Raw genomic sequence first — 21,226 nt, 5'->3', positions numbered from 1 at the left:
AAAAAAAAAAAAAAAAAAAAAAGAAAGAAAAAGAAAGTCCAAATGAAAAGTTGCTACCAGATTACAGAAATGCAAAAAAGCCATGAAAACCATGAGAAATTGACTCTCATCACCTGTGTACTGACCTTGGCATAGAACAATTAGGCAGTTACTCCACCCCCCAGAATAGTTAAATATTCTTATTTGAAGAAACTGAGTAACCCCAGAAAAGAGATTTCTACAAGTGACTGTCCTGGCCCAGGCTGGGGAGGTTCACTTGCGATTTGGGTAGCCTGAAGAAGAGACACAGAGTTGTGGAAACACCTTTCATTCAACCACTTAAGCCACAGTCCATCTGCTTAGCTGCCGTTGTGGCTCTCTGGTGCTGTACACACACAGCAGTCCTAGGCCTCGAAGACCTACGCAAGCAGCAGTCCTTAGCTCTTTTGTCTCCCTCTCTTGCTGCAATTGTCAGCTGTTTATTTCACATTTATACCAAAGTACACAAAGGTGACTACGTGCCAGTAATGACCTTGGTTATACAAGTTTTTAAAACCAGCCAGCAGTGACCTTGGCTACAGAAGTTAGTTACATTAGGGTATCAGGCGAGGCACCTGTGCTGGGGCTCTGTTGACACAGGACTCACTGCCTCCCAGATCCCCTTCATCCCACAGCCTGGGCCAAACTACTGCCTTCTTGTGCTTTCACATCTCCCTACACAGACGTTTGAGTGTCCCACTCAAATGCCAAGTGCCTAAGGCAGGGACCTCTAGAGTAGGTTCTGATCTCCTACTCCATTCTACAGTGTGAGGCAGAGCAAAAAAACTAAAAGACAGAACTAAAGAGATTTTTAAAAAACACTGTGGAGCCAGGACAACCAATACTGCTCATATGGCAAAGGCACTGATCAGTCCAAGCCACCAATTTTTATTGGTAATCAATTGGAGTAAAGGCAAATTATGTGTTAAAGGGGAATTACATGTGAGTACATGCAATCATGCAGTTGCTATGGATACTAATGCAATCAAGGCCTGTAAAGGACAAGACAGAACATTCTCAAATTAGGAACAGAATAGACAAAATATAGAGTTGTTGTTAGAACCTTGTCTTTCTAGTTAAGAAGGTTTTAATTTGGGAACGAATTTGGGTGCAAGTTACTCTGACTGTGGCATGTAGGCATCAGTCGACTCACTTCTCAAAACAAGCCAATTGAGGGGGTAATTCTTTACAGCCAGCAGTGCTTACAGGCTACGTTGGGCATAATCAATATCTTGGTTGCCTGAACCTGCAGTCTTTTCACATGAAATCTCCTGGTAACTAAGGACTAGCTATGTTTCTAGGTACCCAGTAAGGTTTCATTGCTTCACTCTTAGAAATGAACACACACACACACACATAGTCAAGGATCATCAGAGTATGGATAGAATCACTAACATTAAGAAAAGAAAGAAAGAGAGAAAGAAAGAAAGAGAGAGAGAGAGAGAGAGAGAGAGGGAGGGAGGGAAGGAGGGAGGAAGTTACTGAATAGTATGCTCCCAGAAAACTGAGAGAGCAAACCAAAATATAATGCAATCACGTGGGCCAAAAAATAGGAAAGCTAACTTAGAATAGCAACAGTCTTGGGATAACAGCTGGGCAGTAGAACTAATTAGCAACCAGTCAAGAATAAAATAGACTACTGCAGGGGTACATTTTCTAATACTGCCAAACACAGGCTGTGGATCCACTATACAGTATGGTTGAGTAATTCACTTATAAATTCTAGCATTTGTTTCATGGCCTGTCAAAAACTAAAATCTGTACTGAAGAAAGTGATACCACACAAAAAAAATCTAGATTATTTAGAAGTATCACATATAGAAAGGAATCATAAAAGTCTGCTGATTGTTATGCATCCATTAAAAAGAATAAGCAAATGTGGCAGTGACATGATGACTCTTATAGGACCCTCCCTCCAAAAATAACAAACATAAATTCAGGACAAAAAAAGCTTAAAGCCTCTTTTAAGGTATAGCAAAGCCACCAAGAGCAAGTAGAGGTCACCAGGATATCTACATTTGGATGAAAGGTAACTTTTCTGTATTTACACCAATAAATTTTTGCTGGTAATCAGGCCCCAGTCAAACAAAAATTCATGAAAAACCAGCAAGCCAGTATTCTGCATACAAACTTTCACCAAATCTCTGGACAATAATGCTTGAACTGTACCTGTGGAAGTGATACTTCAATTAGCTTAAAAAAAATACTGAACAGTGATTTCATCACTGTAGCATCAAAGAATTGGAAGTCTGAATTAAACCAAATTAAATGCCTCACTGAAAAGATCCAGCCATACCCAAAAGGATAAAACAAAATCCAAGAATACCTTTGACAATATCCAAGTTGCCATGTAAAATTTAATGGTCCATTGCACTCAGTTTCCCACCAGTTAACAATGTACAGGGCACTGGAAAAGTGAGGCAACCCTTGATAGTATTGACATGAATATTTGGGTGTCAGTATCACACAGACATAGACTTGAGACTTCACTTTGTCACTTCTCCTTCGATTATGTGAACTTGGGCAGGTTAAAACTCCTAGGTAAGATTTCCTAATTTGGAAAAATAGCCAATATATGGAACCAGCCTAGATGCTTATCAACAAGTGAATGGATAAAGACAATATGGCCATATGCACAATGGAGTATAATTTATTCACAAGGAAGAACAAAATTTGATCATTTACAGGAAAATGGATGAGTCTGGAGACCATCCTGCTAAGCCAAAAATAAGCCAGCCTCAAAAGGACAAATATTGTGTGTTCTCTTTGATATGTGGAATCTCTAAAAAGATGACAGGAAAGTAGAAGGGAGGCTATTACTAGACAAGAGGAAGTGAAAAAGATGGAGGGGTAAGGGCAAGGGGGTAATGAATATGAGCAAAATACACATACTGAAACACTCCCCAAAATGCCAAAGGGTGAATGGTTGTGAAAATGATCAAAGTATATTATGTGCCTGCACAAATCTGCCAAAAATGAAGCCCATTAATCTCATTCAAAAATTTAAAAAGACTGAAAAGGTAAAGTGATAATACCAATCTGAAAATGTAGCTTGTTAATATACTAATACATGCAAATCACCGAGCACGTGCTCAAAAATAAGCTCTGTTTTTATGCAAAATAAACTATGTAGATAGTTTGATATGAGGAAAGAGTATTATGAAAAGCCAATAAATAACTGAAAAAGATTGTGGTACTGTGGTCTAATTTTACACGAGGATTAATCTGCTTCACAGTTCATACTAAGCTGAATCATAATAAAAGGAATCTTATTACAAACGTGCATGGATTAAGCAGAGGGAAACAAAGTGGTTATGAACGTGATAACTGAAATGAGGATGTGCTTAATTTGTGAATTGACAAATGAGTAGGTTAAGAGTAAAGACGTTAATTGAATTCCTGAAGCTGAAGTCCAACAAAAGTGAAAATTCCATGTATTTGGAAATGGAATTCAAAAATAAGAGGAATTTTGTCGGTATATGTATGTTGGAAGAAAACTCATGCATTAAGTGTAGGACAACAATAGCAGTGAAAGCAGACAATTGGAATTCTGTATTAGAGTTTCTCTATACTTTAAAAATTTACCTTTAATTCTTTGGACTCAATATCGCATCACATTTTTGCTTGTACACCCAGAGTAGCACATCAAGTAGCACCTCCATAATGACGATGAGGACTTGGATAACTGACCGGCCCGTGGCAGGGGCACGCTGGGATGCCTCCTGAATGAATACCCATCCTGAGTAAAGAACCACTCTCAGCCACTAGGGGGCAGAATAATGTTCCATGTTTTACAGAAACTCGATGTACTAGAAGAGAAGAACACAGAAGGTAGGGAAGCAAGCAACTATACCATCGTGAGATGAATTTGAGTTTGACTTCCTAGTGCCTTTTCTCAGGGGGGAGAAAAACATTGCTCAAGATGTGGACTCTCCTGCTGCTTCTGCTACGAGGTAGGAGCCTTGATTCATGAGAAGTCTAGGGCTAATGTTAATGCTGAGCAGAGATGTGGGGAGACTTTCTAACCCCCAAACCTGAAGCCACCAGACAGAGGATGAGGGCAAGACGTGAGACTACAGGATTCCAACAGAATAACAGATGACAAAATAAAAAGGAGGCAGTGCTTTTGGTCCTTTGGTAGCTGAGGTAGTATAAGGTAAACAAACTTGAAACTTTTCTGCCTGTCTGACCCCAAGCTGGTCTGTCTTTTTGGAACTAGGCTTTGTGTTTGGTGTTATCCTCCATCAAAAGCCAAGCAGAGAAATCTGTCAAAGTGGGACCTCCATGACGATCCAGTGTCAGGCTGACATCCAGGTATCCCTGATGTTCTGGTACCAGCAGGTCCCGGGACAGAGCTTGGTGCTAATTGCAACTGCAAATCAAGGCTCTGAGGCCACATATGAGAGTGGATTTTCCAAGGACAAGTTTCTCATCAGCCGCCCAAACCTAACATTCTCAACTCTGACTGTGATCAATATACTCCCCGAAGACAGCAGCTTCTACTACTGCTGTGCTGGAGACACAGTGCTAGGCACAGATCAAAGCACTGAGCAAGAACTCCCTCCTACCTGACTGCCCCTAAAGGAGCCTGAGGACTCCACCAAGGTGGAATGGGGGAAACCACAGCTTCTGTTCAGAGACAGCTGTACTTGCATTTATGGGTGAGCATGGATTTGAGTGTAGACTGGGAACAGAGAGAAAATCTGGACGGCTTTCTAGAGAGGGTTTCATCACAGACAGAAAGAGAAGCTCCTGGGATGTTGAAGATAAAATTTCATACAGAAGAGTGTTTAGGAATTTTCAGTAGAGACAAGCAGATATAGTTTGCCTTCAAGCAGTGGAGTCAGAAATACCCTTTAGCTCTTCTATCTCATGGGTATACTTATCCTATTTTCTGTCATTTTATCTCAAGCCTGCTTTCTATCACAAAATATTTTGGAAGGACATTAAACATTTCGACAGCATGTCGGTCTATCGCACTGTATGTATGTTGATTGTTCTTAGTGAACAGGACTACTACAAAGTACATTAAATGCCTCAACATGACACATGCATTCCAGACCAATGTAAAAGCTGCCAAAGTTTAGAGATCTGCAACATTGGTGAGCTTAGGTACACCGGAGTTCTAGAGTATGTTAGAATATCTCCTCTAAAGTGAAAAATAAACTCATGCATCTTATATCATTCATCATGGAGAAAGGGTTACAATGCTTAGGCCTCTTTGGACATTAAGTTAGACTTTCAATACACTGCATCTGATAGTGCTACTCTGCTCAATTAACTGTGCAATCTGTAAAACTTGGGCCACCTGCAAGAGAGATTTGACAACAGAGCAAGCCTGTGATGAATGCTTCCTGCTGCTTGGGCAAGACTGAGGAGACTCAATTATTCTACATAGCCAACAGCACACAGGGCTCATCTGTGAAGCTCCTTATCTCTTACTCCTCAATAAAAGAACCAGAAAACAGTGAGAAGTACATTCAGCACTGAATTTTGGGGTTCAGTTTTACTACCAGTGGCATCCGGTGAGATGGAACACACACACACACACACACACACACACACGCACACATCACCATAAATAGAGTGCATTATTTACATATAGGTGGCAGGGACAGCAGAGGTCCAGGATACAGGGAGTGCTCATTCCCCCAAGACATGGGGGTGCTGTCCAGGGTCTGGGGAAGTTCACCTGCACGTGCCTCATTTGCACCACTTCTGGGGAACTCCAGTAAGAGGCCCACTCTGGGCTTTCCACTCCAGAGTGACATGACATATTGGGCTACAGAACTGAAGGACATCCTGTTCTAAGGGCCTTGAATAGGGTCAAGCTGTTCTGACCATTTCCTCTTTGTCTTAAGATGTTAGATTTCCTCAGTCATCATTGAGAATTGCAAATGACAAAGTGGGAGGACTTCCAAGCCTGCCTAGGAAAATGTCCTACAAGGAAAAGCAAAGTTTAGACATAAAGCCCTCCTCTCTTCTACCTACTAACAACTATTCTTCCTTAAAAGGTGCTCTATGCCAGGGATTTAGCTCAGTGTTTCCACTGTCTGCCTCACAAACACAAGGACCTGAGTTCGATCCCTGGAACCAAAAAAAAAAAAAAAAACAAAAGTTGCTCCTGGCTCATGATGAATGCCTCATCATGGTATTCAGACCCAGGAGTTATTTAATCTGAAAAATGACCAAATCAGACATGCACAGAACAGTTCATTGTTATATAATAACATAAGAAAGCCTCCAGCAGAGCTGGGAGAAGGAATAATCAGTTCTGAAGGTTTATCTCAAAATCTCATGATATCCTCACTCCTACATTCTCTCCCTTACCCTCAATCCACATTTAGACTTTAATAGAAATTCCCTATTTTTGATGGAAATTGTGGGCCTGTTTTTAAGCTTGTATGCTATTCTGGAATCAGTGTTGCAGTCTAACTAGCACACATGTGGTTCTGAAAGGTAGTGGTGAAGGGAAACCTCACACAGAGTGAGAATTTCATTCCATTCATCCGGTTTCTCACATTTCATGGGAAACATGGCCTGCAGGTTCAATGAGCAAATCTATCTTGCATTCAACTTTCTTTCCCATTATCTAAGCTCTTTACCCTTTCAGTATGCATTTTCTATTTTTGCTTCTCTGTGCTGAATTCTGGGTGATTTCTTGAGGGCCACTGTTCCATTTATTAATTCACATCTTTTCCTCGATAAGCCACTTATTCACATTAAATTAATTATAATTTTCCTGAGTCTTTAAAGATATGAGTGGCCATTTTTCAAAGCTGATTTTCTTCTTGTGCATTTCTAAATTGTTTTCTTTCTTTGAAGATGTCATACATCTGTTTGGAACTTTTACTAATGCCAACATCTGGTGCCTTTTCACATCTGGCTTTCTCGTTGGTAGTGTCTGCTGACTGCCAGGTTGGCTCATTTCCTTCTGCATTGTGTAATTTGATATTGTGAACTAATCTCTGGGAACTCTTTAAAAACTTGACTACAGGTGGGTTTTCCAGGAAATGTTTGCTTTTGCCTCTTCCAAGTAATTTGGGGTGCTACAGACCCAATGCCATTTCATTTCATGATTTTGTATTTATCTTGGCCATATAAACTGTATCCAAAACTGCAACGTGATGACTACTCAAAGACCATGAATAATCAGGGGAAATTTTAAAAATAACATCTGAATTCGAGACCAGTAAATAATATTCTTTATTGATATTACTCACTTTGGTATTTGTTTTCTAGCTTATCTTTCCAGTAAGTATGCAGTTCTTCCAAGATCCTTGCTTGCCTGTATCCTAGCTCCTGGTCCAGTGCAGCTCCATCCTGGATCTGGCCCAGTGGGTCTTCTACACCTTCCATGCACACTGGTTCTCTAGACCACAGGAGTCTGTGTTTATACTCATTTTATGTAATGGCTCTGCTGCTTTCTCCAGCTAGCATAAAGTCTTGGTTGAATACAAGTAGAAATTATACATGGACCCATTTTAAAGATAAAATAAAAATTTATTATAAGAAAGAAGCACATAGACTGCAGATATGGCCACTCCACAAACAGGGTCACCCTGCACAAAGGAGGCATTTCACTCCCACAGAGCCTTCCTGGTTTCTGTGCACATCCTGCTTGCTTATCTCAGGGAGTGAGTAGGCTTGCTGCTGTGATTAACCACTGGCTTTTTGCTCAAAGGAGTGCCTCAGCTTGCTCCTTTGAAAAACTATTTCCCAACCCCCAAAGGTACATTGCCTATTTATTTCCTATGAGAGGGTTACTTTACAGTCTTGTTAGCTCCCTGCCTCAGTTACACATCTGAACTCTAACTTGTTGACTCTTTGGCCCTGAGGAAGAGGCCTAACCTGCTTTAAAGTTTTGCTAGCCTCCTGCTTCAGTGCTGGCTTCCCTTCCTGCTCCATACTCCTGTGTCCCTCTGAGGTCCACAAAGTCACCTAGAGGTAAGCCCTGCATCAGGGGGAACTTCCTATAATATAACAAAATTGTCTGCTTAGAAATTGTGAAGCAGTGTGGCTAAGGACTTGGACTCTCTCAACAGACAGGACTGAGTTCACTACTCCATTCTATTTCTTCATCACTGGGGTAAGCATGAACAAGTCGCACAATTTCTGTATGCCTTAGCCTCACATACAAAATTAGGATAATAATGAGATCTATTAAATGAAGGTTTATTATAAGAATGGGATGTTATCCCTGTAAAGTACATGACGTTGTGTCTGGTAAAGGTAAAACATGTAGCCAGTACCTAAGTTTATTAGCACTGTCATAATTGACATTTTACCATTAATCAATACTTTTCAAGGTTAAGTATAATACTCCCTTATAAAATTGTATATATTATTTTTCCTTCTTGTTGTTTTAATTATATCAAATCTATGTTTTATTGTAATATTTATAGTTATTAAAGTGAGGAAAAGTAAAAAATAATCAGTTTTGATAGAATTAGATTATCTGACAATGACCATTTTAGAATTTATTCTCTTAACCCAACAATATTTCATCTCATATCAAAAATGTATTTATAGTAATTTTAATGAGAATATTTAAATTCAGTAATGTTCATTTCCTGGGTCATAAGTTTTTACAATCAAAACCAATGGCCAAGTAAATAACCATATGCTAGAGGACAAGGTTATTTAACTAAAAAAATACAGTTATTTGTGTGTGTTGACTTATTTTTAGTATAGATTCAGAAGTGAACTATAAAAGTCTTTTTAGTCTCTCCTTCCCATGGCTGGCTTTTTCTTATTCTGGTCCTAACTCAAATATCATTTCCCCAAAGAGAATTTCTTGATCACCCTACCTGCACATCCACATCTCCACATCAACACTTTACCAAGTTCTAATAACATTTAATCGCTACATCTGTATATGTATATATATTCTTCAATACTTATGTTTCTTCACATGTATATAAATGGACACAAAAATGCCATGAAAGCAAGGACCTAGAACTTGTTGAGATGTAATAAATTCTTTGGAAATAAAAAATTTCCAAAGATTTGAGTTTAGATAATCTAAATTAACTGAATTGTTCCACAGGAAGAAAACAAAACTCTCAAGCTCACATTTGAACAAAGCTTTATATTTAAACAGGGAGGAGCACAGTGATTTGTGCTGATCTCCCTCTGCTGCCTAGGACTGGGAAATGGAACAGATGCTATGGGTTCTTCCGAGGCAAAGGCCAGAACCATCTGCTCAAGCAAGCAAAGTGGCCTTGAGCAGATGGAAATTGCTTCTGATGTCTGTGTGGATGGAGCCCTCAGCTCTGAGCCTTCAGAGCCTTCTGAAGATGCTTCTGTCCAAGCCAACCTAAACGAGGTAGACTCACCAGTTGGCTCCCTTCCAAATGCATGGCAGAGTCTGGACTTTTTACAAGACAAATGACTAGAAGGAGCCAACAGACCAATTGGACTTATCACCACACCTGGTTTATGGGCCTCAATCTGGATCTAATGTGATTTAGAAAAACAGATGCAAACATCACGTATCAGGCTCTAAGTTTCATTGAATTCACAGGTGCAATGGTAACAGTAGCCTATGTGGATACTCATCCTGGACCCTACTGCTTACTCTCCAATCACCTAATTAGCTCCAGGAAGCCAGGAAGGAGTGGACAAGAAGTGGCTGTGATAGGAACAGAAAGAGCCGTTCTTACACTACAGGAGTCAAACTATCTTTAAGCAACCTGAAAGAATCAATTGCTAGAAATTGTATGGTGCATGAATCCTGAAGAACCAATAAAATACTCAAATGCCACTTCATGGTTAACGATGAGGAGAAGGAAACAAGACAGTATGAGTGGGAGTGACTCCAACTGGCTGATCAACCATGACCACTCAGCCCTTCCAAGCCTTTGTCTTGCTCTTCAGGTCTTTCTGGATCACAGAGCACCCTCTTCACTTTCCATTATTTCCAGGATGAGGTATCCAAGAGAACAGTTTCTTATTGGATGGAAAGTAATGTCATTAGGGAGATATGAAAAAATAGTGGAAGAGAGCTTGGCTTTGCAGGGAAGATAGTCTGTAACTTCATCTGGCTATAAAAACTGGGCATGGTGGTGCACACTTGTAATCCCAGCACTCTGGGAAGCTGAGGCAGGAAGATCACATGTTCAAGCCCACTCTGGGTAACTTTGAACTTAGTAAGATATTGTCTCCAAAAATAAAAAAATAAAGTGAAATAAAATTTAAAAAAGGATTGAGGATGTAGCTCAGTGCAAAGGCCTTGGATACAAGCCCCAGTATCACCAAAAAATAATCTGGATAGGGATGCTGGAGCCCAAGTGTTGAAAAAGATTTGAACAGAAAATCCTGATCTGGGCAAAGAAAACAGTAATTTGGGATCTGATGAAAGTGTAATTTTCAGTCAATTAAGATCTTGGAAAGACTCCATCATGTGGCAATGCACTGGGAAATGAACTGAGTTTGAAGAAAAGAGAGGTTCTGATACTATCTTTGCATTCCTTACTTGAGTGTTCCTGGAGAAGTCTCTTGCACTCCAAGTTTTAGATTCTTCATTTAAAGCTGTAGTTGTGACAAGCATATGATAAAAGGTCCATGAAGACTTAATATTTGTTGTAGAATAAGGAAACAGACAATTCACTGTTATCATAAATGGAAAGCAGGTGTTTGATAGGCTAAACACCAAACACAAGCTAGTAGCATGACTTGAAGGGGTAGACAAAGGAATATATATCTCAAAATAAATGTCATTAAGAACTGCATAGATGTGAAAATTGAGTTTAAGAAGCTGGATCTGAACCTACCCTATTCATCTAAAGTAGTAAAGTATTCATCTATAACTCCCTCCTCTGCCTGAAAGGTGATTCCTACCTTGAAGAAAGCTGATCTCAGGCTGTAAGTAGGAGCACAATATATCAGGAAAAACCTAATTTGTGAGCTTCTACTGCAGGAAATTGTGCTGCCCTTTGATATTCCCTTTAGGGCAGAGTTAGAGGCTCGGGGGCCAATCCAAAATTCCCTTTCCTATGTTTCCTTCTGTCAATGATACTTCCCTGTGGTTGTCTGTCCAGTGCACACAGTATCTATAGATCCTAGAGCAAAATTCTATCCTCCACTAAAACAGCAGTCCTATAAGTATCCCCCTGCAAGGAGACAAAGCAAAGCAGTATGTTGAGTGACATCACAGAAACATCCCCAGACTTCCCAACCTGGCTTCCTAAGTGTCTGCCAATTACTTGTGAACACAGAAAAGTGCATTAGACATGGGCCATGTGGGACGGGGGCCATGGTAAGGTAAGACTCTCGGATGAGATGCCAGGTGAAATATTATTTGATGTTCCATTTCTGCCAGGAAGTCAAGTGCCAGGATGGAATCAGATATAAAATTTTCCAGCTAGTTTCCGGTGGGTTGATTCCCTGGTAAACCTTTGAGGTGCCACCTGCAGCAAATCCCACACTTCCCAACACTTGCCATGTTTTCCTGTGGTGTGAAGCTGTACTGCCATTTTTAGGTGACATTTGGGGCAAGGCAGAGAATCTCTCGGAGCCACAGCCTCTTCCTCTGTAAATGGAAATAACTTCATCCTGCATAGGTAACAGTTAAAATATTTGTGAAAAGTTAAACTGTGATGCTCAGCACAAAGGAAAAGCAGCATACTACCAATGTGCAAGAAAAGTAACTAAGACACCCATGGGGTATGAGCCCATCAGGCAATACAGGGATGCAGGGTGGACAGGTGAGAGTCTTCCATAGAGGATCTCTGGCACAAAGAAGTTGGCCTCACCATCCCAGTGAGGGCACTAGCAGGTACTCTACAAACCCTACATTGGTATTTCCTGCAGTTCACTCTGGTTTCCATTTGCTCCATCACCCTGCCACCTCCAGTTCTATTACCAACTGTTGAATTAAGCTTTGCTCACTTTATTTAGGACCTCCAAAATGTTCATTCCTTTTCTACTTTTTACAGAACCCAAACATAAACCTTGCTTGCTTCTGTCCCTCACCCACTCTGGGCTTAGAGGAGCTGACAGAGAGAGAAGTGCCTTGTCAGAAGTCTCCTGCAATTGGCTCCCATATTGTTGAACTACACAAGCACATGAACCATCTGTCTCTACACTCCTCAGGTCAGGTTGTGCCCCTGATAAATTGCAGGGCTGATTCTTGGTAGCCATGGCAACTCCAAATGTGGATCCTTGTACAGAGCCCAGGATGATAGTTTCATTGCATAAAATAGAAGATTCGGAATCCTCCCCCACACCATTGTTCCTGAACCTAGTGCTTGATCCCTTTACCCTGAGCTAATCTGTCTGCCTACTGCTCGTTCTCTAATCAGGTTGCAGATTATCACTGTCTACACTTGTATTATTAATTTCAGTGGTGCAATTTAGATATTCATAATGATCGCATTCATCATAGATCGCATTCATCATAGGGAATTTGCACTGTACATGGTATATCTCGATTCCTCTTCCCCCCCAATCCCCTCCCATCCCTTCAATCCCTTTTCCCCTCCTTATTTACAAGATCTTTGTATCCATTTTTCCTTCTTTTCTCATCTTTCTTTTCTCTCCCTTCCTCCTTCATACCTTTTCCTTTTGAACAATTTCTTCCTATTTCACAATATCTATTGTACATTTTTTCTTATTTACACTTTCAGTTTCTCACACCAGAGAGACAATGTGATATTTACATATGTCCAGTTTATTTCTCTTAAGAGTAAGTCTCAAGGTGCATTCATTTAGCTACAAATGTCTCAAGCTTATCCTTCTTTATGGCTGAATAGTACCCCATTGTATAAAAGAGCACATCTTTTTCATCCATTCATGAGTCATTGAACATTTGAGCTGCTTCCAATATTTAGCTATTACACACTGTGCCACTATAAACAAGAGTGTGCATATATTTCTGTGGTGTGAAGCTTTTGATTTTTTCAGGAAGATACCCAGAAGAGGAATAGATGAGGCAAATGGAACCTCTAATTCTAGTTTTTTGAGGAATCTTCACACTGATTTCCATAGTGGTTGCACCAGTCTGCATTCCTATCAATGGGTTCCTTTTTTCCTGCAGTCCTGTCAAAACTTTTTGTTGGTTGATTTCTTGAAAATAGCCATTTTTTTTGGAGTGAGATGAAGTCTCAGCATTGTTTTAATTTGCATTTTACAAATGACCAGTGATGTTGAACATTTTTTCATATATTTATTTGTTGAAAATTGTTTATTAATTTCAGATGCCCATTTTTATTAAGTCTTTAAATTTGGGGGTTCTGATTCTTTCCCCATTGAGTTTATTGGTACATTTAAAGCAAACAATACAGTTAGACTTATCATTGGGATCTTGTACCTTTACATGATATGTCTTGGTTCTTATTTTTCCCCACACCCCTACCCTCCTTTTACCCCCTTTACCTTTCCCTATTTACAAAGACTTTGTTTCTATTTTTTCCTTTTTTTCACATTTTTCCTTTTCCCTTATTTCCTTTCCCCTCCCTTTCCCACTCCCCGCTTTAGTCTGATTTTTTTCAATTCTTTTTATGTTCTAGATATTAATTCTCTGTCAGAGGAACACCCAGCTACAATCTTTTGCCAACTCTGTGAGTTGTCTCTTCTCTCTGTTGGTAATTTCTTTTGCAGTTTAAAAAGCTTTTTAATAGGATAAGATTTTAGTTGTTGATTTTTTGTATTATTTTTCATGCAATTAGAGTTCTGTTCATGAAGTCTTTGGTTACACCTATGTCCTCAAGAGTTCTTCTCATTCTGTCCTAGAACAGATTTAGCATTTCTGTTTTAATATTCATATCTTGGATCAATTTAATTTTAGTGTAGTGCGTGACCAGAGACATGGGTCTAATTTTAGTCTTTAGCATGTAGAAAACTAGTTTTTCCAACACCCCTTATTAAAGAGGTTATCTTTCTTCTACTTGGTCTATTTGGCCCCTTTGTTAAGGATAAAGGTGGATGAGTGTGTTTGGAGTTATTTCTGAATCTTCTAGACTGTTCCATTGAGACTCAGGTCTGTTTTTTGCAAGCACCATGATGTCTTTATTACACTAGTTTTGTAGTGTAATTTCAAGTCAGGGATTGTGATGCCTCCTGTCTTACCCTTGTTGCCAAGAATTGCTTTAGCTATTCTATGTCTCTTCTGATTCCAAATGAATTTTAGAATTATTTTCTCTAGTTCTTTGGGTTATGGTAATGGTATTTTGACTGAGATGGCATTAAAAAATAAAATACTTAGGAATCAATTTAACAAGGGAAGTAAAGGATCCTTACATTAAAAACCACAATAATCTGAAAGAAGAGATCAAAGAGGATATCAGAAAATTAAAAGATATCCCCTGCTCTTGGGTGAAAACCAACATAGGGAAAATGGCCATACTCCCAAAACTGTTTTACAGATTCAATACACTCTTTCTTATATGATCTGGGCATATCATTCTAGCTCCAATTGTCTGCTTCTGTCAGGTATAGATAGCAGTTGCCATCCTCTTGTGGCACAGACCATGAGGGAAACCAAAAGGCTGTTTTAAGAAAGCCCTTGAATGCATGAGCAATGAGAGAGACAAATGACCTGACACTGAGGAGGAGGAGGAATGCCATGTTGGTCTTCCATTCCTCTAATGTATCTAGTAAGCTCCTACTTAACTTTCACTCCTTCGGGACACTTCCATTTATAGCCTTGGTAGAAAAAGAAAGTCAGCTTGAAGCCCAGACTCCTAAAGAACTCTGAGTCTCCCTCTCATCACCTTGGTGTAATTCTGGCCTCAAAGTTATTGGATTTGACTTTCTTGCCCAGGGTGTTAGATTGCAGAGAAGAGACTTCATGCTCATGGGAGTAAGTCTTAAACATTTCTTTCCTCCCTTGGGGACTCCAGGATCCCAAACAGCCAAGCTTGATGCCAGTATTAATCCATTCTCAAAGTAAATTAAATGAATCCCACAAGTCCAGAGGATTTCTAAGGACACAGGCCATTTTTCTTCCTCCAACCCCTCATCTCTCAACCTAAGCAAGCCCAGCCTTGTAGATGCAGAGATTGGCTTCCCCTCTTTTCCTCAGCATGGCATCCTTTCAAGCAATAAGCTGCTCTCCCTCTCAGCCTCAGAAGGTAACTTTTCTTATCACCTCACACAGAGTGGCCATACACAGCTGGGCTGATGCAAGACTCTTGGAAGGGAAAAGCTACAGGTGTGTTTGTGCAGGAAGGAGCATGACCCTCTACCTTGGTAACTTCTCTCCCTCCTAAGAAGTATAAATACAACTCCACCACTTGCTCAACTATACATCTGCCACCATGAGCACACTTCTGATCCTCGCCCTTGTGGGAGCTGCTGGTGAGTCCCCTGCCTTGCCTGGGGCTGTCCATCCTCTCCTGGAAACCTTGTGCCCTACCATCACTGCTGTCCCTCCTACCTTACTGCACTCTGATACTTGCTTTACCTTATCCAGGACCTCTCCTGACCACCTTCTTGGGCTCTTGGTAAGCTTTACCTCTCTCCTTTTCCCTGATTTCATTCCGTCTACCATGGGCTGAGGTCAGGGAGGCTAGAATGGGAGGTCAGGTGGACAGAGTATATGAAATGAAGCAGTAGTTTCACAGCTTGTCTCTGACACCTCTAGGATAGGTCCACCATAGCCTTTCTCAACCCTGAACACACCTATGGAGCCTGAAAAGTGCTCTTCCTAGAGACTCACCCCTAGAAATTGAGACTTTCTATCTGGGATATGGCCTGTGCATTAGATGCTTAATTTGCAGATAAGGTCAAGAATAACTATTCTACTTGGCAGTGCTAGTGTCTCCCTTTGCCATGATTAAATGGGCCTGTGAGCTGGTATCATCCACTCTGACCTCACTGTGTAGATTTGGGCTGTGGGAAAGCTGGGTACGATGGCTGTACTCGGCTGGAAGATTATCCTAGCTATGCTGATAACCTGTTGCTCAAGCAACAATGGGGAGCAGACCAGTGATGAATGTGAGAGAGAAACACTCAGTGGGGAGACAACCACATTCTGATTCATATCCCACCCAATGCATGGTGAGAGCTTTTCTTGTGCCCTCACCCTGATACATGCAGAGGAGATCTGAGCTCATGCAGGATATCCAGCTATGTGTTTGCAGGCACAGGTACCTGGGACAAATACAAGCAGTGGTGTCCACTGGGGTTGACAGTGTTCCTTGTTTGCTTATAATCACGGTGCTCATTAAAAAATCATAATTAGCAGGAAGCTATCACAGGGCTGAAGTCTCCACCCTTCTAACATCCTGCTAAGTTGGTTCCTCCCTTTCTCTACTCAAGTTGCCTTCCCCATTGATGATGATGACAAGATCGTTGGGGGCTACACCTGTGCGGCATACTCCGTCCCCTACCAGGTGTCCCTGAACAGTGGCTACCACTTCTGCGGAGGCTCCCTCATCAATAACCAGTGGGTGGTGTCTGCGGCTCACTGCTACAAGTCGTAAGTGTTGGGGCCCTGACTGCAGAGCCCACAGCCCTAGCAACAGGTGAGGTTGGAAGGAAGATGGGAAAGGTGGTGGAAAATAGAAGTTGCTAGAGGCAGCTCACATGCAGTAGAAGAGATTCACACAATAACAAGCCTCTCTCTCACCAAACAAATTCATTAGACAGCAAAGGATGCTGGTCAGAAAAGCACCAAAGGATCATTTTTGTGTACAGATCAGTAAAAAAGGCAGACAAGTTTGCCAGCTGGACTGTGGGAGGCAGCTTCAGGATAGCAGCTAAGAGTCATCCCCAGCTACATTCTGTGCCCCATCACTTCCACATTCCATCTCCTGAACATTGTGTCCCCCTCCACACCACATCCTCTTCCACACTGCCTACCTCTGTAGCAGAAAGGGCTTGGGTCTCACACCAGCACCATCCACCAGTCCTCTGCTGCTCCTGTGATCCTGCCACATACTCCATCCTGATCCCCTATAGTTCCCCCTAAGCAGGGCATTTGAGAATTCTGGGGTGTCTTGAACCACAGAAAGAAATCTTGCACCCTGCACCTCTTCCCAATAGCCGCATCCAAGTGAGACTGGGAGAGCACAACATCAACGTCCAGGAGGGGAATGAACAGTTTATCAATGCAGCCAAGATCATCCGCCACCCCAACTACAACAGCAACACCCTCAACAATGACATCATGCTGATCAAGCTTGCCTCACCCGCATCCCTCAACTCCCGGGTGGCCACCGTATCCCTGCCTTCCTCCTGTGTGTCTGCTGGCACTCGGTGCCTCATCTCTGGCTGGGGCAACACCTTGAGCTCTGGTGGTGAGTGAGACCCTTCACCCTCCTACTCCCCTCTCTCCCCATACTTCCCAGAACCAGGCATGTCTATAAACTTGAATCCATTTGCTTCCAGCCTGAAAACACATTTCAAGTGCCCACTACACGCAAAACTCTGCAGTGGCCACCACAGAGAGCTGAGTTCCTGAGGTGCTGATCCTCAGAATCAAAAGAGGATAAATCTAGAACATGATATCTTTACTTCCAGGATGGAAAGCAGCAATGGTCCTGCTGGGAACTGACACACATTGTTCCTTTCTGGGGCTTATATCTTTGGGGTGCTCTCCAGTGGCTACCCATGGTGTTAGGCACTGGATTTTTCCCCAGCTTGGTCTGACTCATGTTTCTTCTTTCTCTGATCTGTTCCTTCCTCTCAAAGTCAACAACCCAGATTTGCTGCAGTGCCTGGATGCCCCTGTGCTCAGTCAGTCTGCGTGTGAAGCCTCCTACCCTGGAGAGATCACCAGTAACATGTTCTGTGTTGGCTTCCTTGAGGGAGGCAAGGACTCTTGCCAGGTGACTGAAGCCCCGCATGTACCCCCATGTCCTGGGAGTAGGATGTGAGTGACCAAGGTGTTGAGGCTGGCAGCTCCATGTGGTAACATCATGGAGAAATGAAGACCTGCATACCATCTGCATAGCAAGGGCACAGAGTGGGCAACCATGAGAAGGATGTGGAGCCAGCTGACCAGAGCATTTAAGTTCAGAGGAAGTATAGCTGTATTCCCTCTCATCTCCTCTTTATATGATTTGTCCCTCCCCTCCAGGGTGACTCTGGTGGCCCTGTGGTCTGCAATGGAAAACTCCAAGGAATCGTCTCCTGGGGCTATGGCTGTGCTCTGAAGAATCTTCCTGGAGTCTACACCAAGGTGTGCAACTATGTGTCCTGGATTCAGCAGACCATCGCTAAAAATTGAGCCCTCAGTCCTGTTGCCATCCCCATGCTAATAAAGTGAATCTGTGCTTGTTATTTGTGCTTGCTCTTAGCCCCTTCATTCTGGGAAACATCCTCCAATCTGAGGTCAGATACATCCCTCCTCTTGAGAGATAAGCAACCCCCTGCCATGTCCCAAAATACTTTCTGTGGAGCACTAAATTAGCAGCATATAAAGACATGAAATCTGAAATCTAAAACTAACTAAAAGCAGGTGGGAAGGTAAAAAGGGTCTGTCTTCTCAAGAAAAATAGATGTCAGCAAAGTGGTTTTAAAGAACTTTCTTTGTACTTTCTTGGTACTCTGGTGGTCCTGAATGTGTCTGGGTGAGCATGTTTCAGCGCAGCTGGCCAGGCCACTGCTTTATTTGGCTTAGGAAACAAACCTTTTGGTATCCAGAGCACACACTTCTAAAGAAACTTCAGCATCAATTGTTTGCGTTTCTTCTGAGTCCCTTTGCACGCACATGTTCTTGCTAGTTCACTTCTACTTCCTCCTGGCAGCAAGGGTCCTACTAGAGAAGCTCTCACTGGCCATTTCCCAGCCATCTGCTTATGTGTCTGCAGGGGACTCATGGGTTCCTGAACCTCCATAAATCATGCTCTTCAGAAATCTGCCTTTGCCTCATTCTACACATAATATCAGGATGTGCACACCATCCAGCATACAGACATTGCACCCTTGGCATGCTCTTGCCTCAGGAGTACAGATGGAAAGCAGGGGCAGCAAAGGCTACTGGGTCACCCATGGCCCACACCCTGCAGATGACAGAGCTGGGGATTAAATGCCCCTTTGCCTATGTACCCTCTACTCAGCCTACTGTTCTCTTGAGACTATGAAGAGCCCACCGACCCTGGTCTTCCATGTCTCTCCAGGCACCCATCACAAATGTCCCCTTTCCTGCCTTCTACACCTTCTGAGGGGCTCCCTCAATGGCTTCCTTCCAGGTAGAGTAATTGTTCTTGAAGAGCTCCTGCTCATCACATCCCTGCCTGAGTCAGTCTTTTCCTGAGGACTTGGAAATTCATAGTTCTCCTTGTTTGAGTCCTGTTTGTGCTTCCATCACACACCCCTGCCGGCCTCTCCTTCCTGCTCATCAGTCCTGGTGGTCCATCCAACAGGCTATGTGCCTCTAGTCTCCATCTCTGGACACCACGGCCCTGTCTGGATGCCCCTCCCACTCCTCTTAAGTATCTTCTGACACCTCCACCTCCCATCCCCTGGCCCCAGCTGCCTTGTGTCTGAGTTTCAGGTGTCTACTCCCTGGCCTGTGCCTCTTCTGCTAGAGAAGGTACTTCTCCTGGTGTTCAACGACGAGCACCTGGGTGGGAAATATTGTCTTACTTGTCTGGCTATCTCCAGGGATTAAACAAATCCTGGGATACAAGTAACCAGGGATAGAATGAATAAAACATGGAGGAGGAGTAGAGAAAAGGGCACTGAGAAAAGAAAGAAGCTGCCAGAAGAAGAGTTCTCAAAGGGTGCTCCTTGGAACTGAAGCACCATAGTCCCTGGGAGACTTAGGAGAAATGCAAAGATGAGCCTCATCCCCAGACCCACTGAGTCAGAAGAACTGGGATGGTGCCCAGCAACCTGCCGTTTAACAAATCTTCCAGATCATTCCGATCGCGCTAAAGCCTGGGAACCTCACTGCGAGAGACATCCCTGGGCCAGCACACTCTGTGGAAATATAATGCCTAATGTTTTCACTGAGCATATGCAGGTACTATGATAAGTGTTGGCACGCATTACCTCATCTAGCTCTCACGGCAACCCCATAAGGTAGTATTGTTATTATTCCTACTTTATCCGTAAGAGACTGAGAGAGAGGTTTAGTAACTTGCCCAAGGCCCTCCTAGCCATAAGCAGGGTCCTGGTGGAACCCAAGAAGGTGGCTCCAGGCTGGACTTACAGTGCCAGAACTGAACGGAGGAAGCTTGTGCAGTGGTTTCGGCTCTGTCTCTTGGTCACTGAATGCTCATTTTAGCCTCTAGATTTCTATTCCTCAACTGAGAAAAAACAGCTTGAGTTACACAGGGGTAAACTGTTACTAGCAGGTTTCCCTATTCCCTCGCTTGCCCCCAGCACATGCCCTGAGGAAGACTGCTTCTTTTTTTTACCTACCCCACCCGGGCCCAGCGCTCTGCATTCTTCTTGCCCCCTCAAGTGGTCAAACATATACTGCAACAATTTAAGTTTTAAAGAAACAAGAATAATAATAAGGAAAGCCTACCCCCTGCTGCCCAAGATGGCGAATGATTTCAAACTGATTCCTGCCTAATTGGTCTAGGCTACTGTTGGCGAAAAACTTCATTTGGGTATAATGTCCCGTCCCGAGGTGCAAAACTTGGCGGGGGGGGGAGCTCTGTGAGGCGCTATTATGTCAAGACAGTAGTTTTCTGATTTGTAAGGCTAGTTGGGATAAATGTCACCAGCTACATGATTAAGAAAAAACTTACTTAGAAAGTAAGGTATTAATTGGCAAAAGGGATGAATAAACAACAACAAAAAAATGAAAATAGAACAAAATAAACTAGGTTTCAATGAAGAAAGGAAATGAAGAGGAGACCTCACCACATTCCAGCTGATGAAGCAATGGGTCTTTATTTGGGATTATGGTAGAATAAAAACAGACAATGGGCCTGCCTATACTTCAAATTCATTTGAAAAGTTCTGCACTATGATGCAAGTTAATCATGTTACAGGATTAGCGTATAATCCACAAGCACAAGGAATTGTGGAACGTGCTAATGGCACCCTTAAAAGTTATCTTCAAAAACAAAAGAATGCCCTAGTTCCAACATTAAAGCCTGGGGCTTCTTTGTCTCTGGTAATGTTTACCCTAAATTTCTTGGTGCTGGATGAGGCTGGAAACTCTGCTGCCGACAGGCACGCCTCCAAAGCTGTCGCAAGTACTGAAACTATTATGTGGAAAGATGTTTTAACAGGCCAATGGCATGGACCGGATCCTGTATTGCACAGATCCAGGGGAGCTATTTGTGTTTTTCCACAGGAA

At 42.3% G+C, this 21,226-nt stretch overlaps 1 protein-coding gene and 1 gene segment (V, D, J or C); both read left to right on the top strand.

The window, feature by feature from the left end:
- Positions 1-21,226, top strand: part of LOC104850643 — a 39,534-nt gene that overhangs the window by 7,662 nt on the left and 10,646 nt on the right. The window contains 1 exon segment of the C gene segment in view: positions 5,215-5,219. Within this exon segment, the coding sequence occupies positions 5,215-5,219 (5 nt within the window).
- On the top strand, positions 7,837-18,211 carry LOC104850642 (anionic trypsin-1). 2 transcript variants are annotated; one of them, XM_010607702.1, is made up of 6 exons: positions 7,837-7,965; positions 15,119-15,318; positions 16,282-16,441; positions 17,008-17,261; positions 17,656-17,792; positions 18,044-18,211. In XM_010607702.1, exons 2-6 carry the CDS (start codon positions 15,279-15,281, stop codon positions 18,191-18,193), a joined length of 741 nt encoding a protein of 246 aa, XP_010606004.1. In that variant the 5' UTR covers positions 7,837-7,965; positions 15,119-15,278; the 3' UTR covers positions 18,194-18,211. The 2 variants fall into 2 exon arrangements, with proteins under 2 accessions (XP_010606004.1, XP_010606003.1); XM_010607701.1 differs by lacking the exons at positions 7,837-7,965; positions 15,119-15,318 and adding an exon at positions 14,540-14,615.

The sequence above is a fragment of the Fukomys damarensis genome, unplaced genomic scaffold, assembly GCF_012274545.1.
Source record: "Fukomys damarensis isolate Sample0158 unplaced genomic scaffold, DMR_v1.0_HiC HiC_scaffold_16, whole genome shotgun sequence".
NCBI lineage: Eukaryota > Metazoa > Chordata > Mammalia > Rodentia > Bathyergidae > Fukomys > Fukomys damarensis.
This window is presented reverse-complemented; position numbering and strand designations above follow the sequence as displayed.

Excerpts from the sequence above, each read along its gene's own strand:
- LOC104850642 (XM_010607701.1), top strand. The coding sequence starts at position 14,540 with ATGAGAGAGACAAATGACCTGACACTGAGGAGGAGGAGGAATGCCATG. Across the intron at positions 14,616-16,281 it reads CCATTCCTCTAATGTATCTA|TTGCCTTCCCCATTGATGAT; the intron begins GTAAGCTCCTAC and ends TCTCTACTCAAG. Across the intron at positions 16,442-17,007 it reads GCGGCTCACTGCTACAAGTC|CCGCATCCAAGTGAGACTGG; the intron begins GTAAGTGTTGGG and ends TCTTCCCAATAG.